The sequence below is a fragment of the Chaetura pelagica genome, unplaced genomic scaffold, assembly GCF_000747805.2.
Source record: "Chaetura pelagica isolate M959 unplaced genomic scaffold, ChaPel_1.0 scaffold72, whole genome shotgun sequence".
NCBI classification, from domain to species: Eukaryota; Metazoa; Chordata; class Aves; order Apodiformes; family Apodidae; genus Chaetura; species Chaetura pelagica.
The window spans coordinates 1,445,370-1,449,892 of NW_009952560.1; the positions used below are offsets into that span (position 1 = coordinate 1,445,370).

General features: G+C 37.7%; 1 protein-coding gene across 1 annotated transcript in view; it reads right to left on the reverse strand.

The window, feature by feature from the left end:
- The window catches only part of GGNBP2 (gametogenetin binding protein 2), a 15,002-nt gene extending 14,242 nt beyond the window's left edge, over positions 1-760 (reverse strand). Inside the window, exon 1 of the mRNA XM_010009048.1 lies at positions 680-760. Within this exon, the coding sequence (XP_010007350.1) occupies positions 680-760 (81 nt within the window). The remainder of the gene's footprint in view (positions 1-679) is intronic.
- Positions 761-4,523: the final 3,763 nt, after the last annotated feature.

A 4,523-nucleotide genomic window follows, 5' to 3' on the forward strand; every position in this document is an offset into this window, starting at 1 on the left:
CAGGAATGAGCTATTTTCACAACACAGCTATACTTTATATGCAGCATATGTCTGAACTGCTGCTGTCAAACCACCAGTGAAGAAGTGCAAGCTGCAGATCAGCAAACTGGCCTGTTCCTTTGTTCATCAAGTGTCACCATTTTTCAGTTGCTACAGGTGTTACAGTGCTATGGTTATTTCGCACAGTGCTACCAGGTAAGTTTCTATAGTTAAAGCTTCAGTTGCACCACAAAACCCTCTCTCACTATTTGACTGTAAACTGGCAAACTAACTCTGTCGTGGTATAGTACTAATCCTAGGGACTCCATCTTAAGCAATGCCCACTTGCACTTGAAAAAGCAGTTCAAAAGTATTTAGAAAAAAAAAATAATCAAAATGCATTTAGAGTCTTTAGTTGCCATTAAGTATAAACTGGCAGTGACCAGAAGGTGCATTATTTTTACAAGCCCTCAATCAACTAGATAGGCAGCAATTGCCACCTCCTGACAAGACAACAGCATATAAATGCTGAAACACAAAGTGAATGCACTCAGTGTACTTTGGTACCAAGACATAATTGCACAGGGGTGGTGACATGTCTTTTAAGTCACTACAGGAGTGACAATCTCCTAGAGAAGCACAAATCTAAGGAAAGCAAGACCTGACGTGGCTTTCTTAAACAAAAGAAGGATGTATTTACCTGAATAAACTGTTTTAATTGTGCACTGTTATGCTGATGTCCATCCAGGTTTAGCACATTATCATGAAATTCCATCACCATCTATGCAAGGGGGGGGAAAAAATAAACAAAACAAAACACTTTCATGAAAAAGTCACACACAGAACATTAGAGTTTTTTACTTACTTGGGGAAAATGAGACAGAAATTACATTAAATGCTCATTCTTAGAAAGCTTGGGAAAGGATAAAAATAAGACAGTGAATGTTTCGGCAAAGTAAATGTTTCACTAATATAATATTTTAGAAGCAGTTTTTAAACGGCAACTCTTAAATAGCTGTCACAGAGAAAGCACAAGCTGCTAAACGGAATAGCAATATTTGTATTACACTGTCTACATGACTTGAGACCCTGTTTCAGTTAAAAAAAAACAACTGCACTTCAACACACCGAGATCCAAATTGATCCAGCAGCCTAACTCAATTTACAAAGCTACAAAGAAACAGTCACAACAGTTTAATGACTGAGTCGACTCCTGCAAGGGCTAATTTAAAACCATATTAACCCCAAAAGGTACTCCAAGGTATACTTTGTTTTGTAAGATTGCTGCTGCAACTCTCCAGAGGCTCAAGTAAGCTACAGAACAATGTGATTACTTATAAGTAATTAATAATATTTCTTTTCCAATTACTGAGCAACAAAAAGGGGAAATTCTGGTCACAGAACAGGGAATCAGTAAAATACTTTTCACTAAAAACAACCACACTTTACAACCCTGGGGATAAATTAAACCAACTAGAAAAATAAGACTGGGTTAGTTGATCTTCTTTTTCCAATCTGAGAAATACAGAATTTATCAATATAAATCCTGAAAGTTCACTTTAAAAATGGAAATACAAAATAGCAACTTTGGTCAGTAACTCTAATACCAATCAACAGCAACAAAAATTGTCCAATGCATCCTTTTTTCTCTTTCCACTTTCCCTCAGTTGTCTAGTAGAAAGAGAATTCCCTGCTGTACTGCTGACACTATCTCCAGAGAACTCATACATTTACTTTTACAGGCACTCAGCATTGCTCAAAAATAAACATCTATTCTCTGAGGCAGAAAGCAAGGCAATATTTTGATCTCACATGTGCCAGAATTGGAACATCAGCACAGCTGCCTTATCTCTGTAGAGAACACTGCCACAACCAGAGCTAATCCTAACCTCTCCAGCATTTCTCTTCCAGACTCCTTTGCACCTGCCCCATACTCACTAAGCAGCAGCACAAGTTTTTGCTGCAGAATTACAGGTTTCTTACACTGCTAATTTGATGTTCTGTGGGGAATGAGCTACATGCAGAAGTAAAAGATCTGCTATTAACACAGAGAAGAGATAAATCTGCATTTTTCCCCTCCTCTCACCTTCATCTCCCACTATCAGACAACACCCTTAGGTGTTTTGTACAACAGAGTGAAACTACCAAAGCCTAAATTAATTCCCGTGTCTGTCTGATCAGATTTTATTAAGTGGTTAAACATCAACCACCATCACACCCTGAACGGGAAGGAAAAATTCCCATAATACCACATCAAATGGAATGCCTTCTAGAAATCATAAAAGCTGCTTAAGAAATTCAAAGAGTTAAATATATCAACTTCCTTTAATTTCTAGTTGAGGTGTAAGTAACTGAAGAGTGTGACAGTGAACAATTCATTTAGAGGAGAGGTATCACACGGCACCTAAACTGCTTTCTGTGCTACTACAAAGTGATGTTACAACCTTAGGAGCATTAGAGTCTATTCATTCACTAATTTGCAAACACTGAATCATTATTTTTAGATGTAAGGCATAGATTTAGTCTTCTAACAGAAATGAAGCAGTCTCATTATTTTTAAAGTTTGAGTTTTAAAAGAGGTCAACACACGGCACTTGCTATCAATAAACACCACTGTTATTTAAAGATGATAGCGCAGATGTAAAATTATGTTTCAAAGATAACTGCACCTCTTGTAATAGCTCTCATTAAGAATTTAAAAAATAAATTATAGAAGACTCTGAGACAAGTAAGCTAAGAGTTCATTCACTTGCTTCTGCAGATTTATGCAATAAAAACCTTCAGAAACCACCCAGAAATCTGCATGCTTGGTAACAACAGTAATAGAAAAAAAAGGACCTGAGTGAAAGTTTCTTCGTGGTGAAGGTGACTTGAAATGCCTTTTACGCAGATGGATACAAAATTTAATTTACAGCTATAGGAACCTCTTCAATCACAAGCATAACTTGCCTCTTGTGTAAGAAGCAGAACAGTAACAATATAGTGCAATTGCACAAAGTTTGGGCCTGGCATTAAATTCTGGAACTAAACCACAAATGGAATTTAATCTCCCTTACACTTGGTAGAGCCAAATTTTCACTTTTCCTCAACCTATTAAAAACAACAAGGGTAACAGGCATGGTAAGTCTTCTACTTGTCACATTCTAATGAGCAATTATTACCAAGAAGTCCAGTGGAAGGGAAAAAAAAAAAAAAAAAAAAAAAGAGAAAGAAAACAGAAAGATCCTAATGAAGAGGCAAAATAACTTTCAAGGCATGGCCAAGACATCAAAAACCCCAAATTTACATTACTCCTACACAGTGCTGGGTTTCCAGATAAAAGACCATTCTAGGAGAGATAAATATTGCTTTGGACAACTTCAGGGGAAACTTTTCCTCATGTATTAGCACAGTTCACCAGACATGACAGACTATGTAAAGCCAAGAGATAGTGACAATATTTGGTAGTAACAGGCTATCATTTCAAAAGATTAGAACTAAATTACAGCAAAGACCTTCTCTTCCAATGTAGCAAAACAAGAAAGGATTGAGACAGATTAACAGTGAAACAGAGGTTTTAGAGACTGAAGATATTTAATTGTTTTGTTCTGGAAGATGGAAAAAATTACATTACTATGTTGATTAAGTTAGCTGATGCAAGTCAGGTATTCTCCCATCTCAAAGCATGAAATTAGGAATTTAAAGCACATACATTTTACACCATTTAAGCATAAAGAGCAGTTACTGTCACACCACTGACAGCAACAGAAATCAAACATGAATAATTAAAACACCAAATGACACTATCAAAGTCCAGTTTTGTTTCCAACCCAACATTTTCAAACCTTAAGAATTAAATAAATGACAGGTGCCTGGTTAGAGAATTTTTTCTCATTTGCTCTGTGTTACCTTTGGTGCAATTTCTGTGCCTCCCTCTAGACATGTGAGGAAAAGAGAGACTGGAGAGCCTGCAAGCTGCACTTAGCTCATTTTTCCACTGAATCTTCTGGAAATGGCAAAACTCCCATGTTTTTCAAACCAGAATAACACACTTAAATTGAAACTCTCTCAGGTTTGTTGCTGTGGACACGGCAGCACATTATTACAGACTTGACAGCCCTTACTTTAAGCCAAAGCTATAAAAAACACCTTTAGCCTCTTCCTGACTGCTTAAAAGCACGATTATTAATTACCAAGGCCTGAACCTGAGGTTTAACGTGAATATGGCTCCTTTCCTTATTAACTGAGAAATGGCTTTGCTCCACACTTGGGCTCGGGCACCGAGACGAGCTTGTTACTTAAAAACAAGTTACGTGCAGGCCTCGCTGCAGCAATAACTTTCTTATTATGTGGTTTGCGTGTTTTAAAAGCTGGGAATCAGATTTTAAACAAAAAAAAAAAAAAAAGTTGCCACATTAAGCGCTGTTAAACCCAAGTGTTGCAAAGTCCCGAAGATCAGCGTTGCAGGAGGGAAGGAGGAGCCGGGGAGGCCTGTCCAGGGAAAAGGCCTCGCCTGGGAATTGCAACACCCCGCCCGCACACGTTGGAGGTGCATGGTGGGGGGG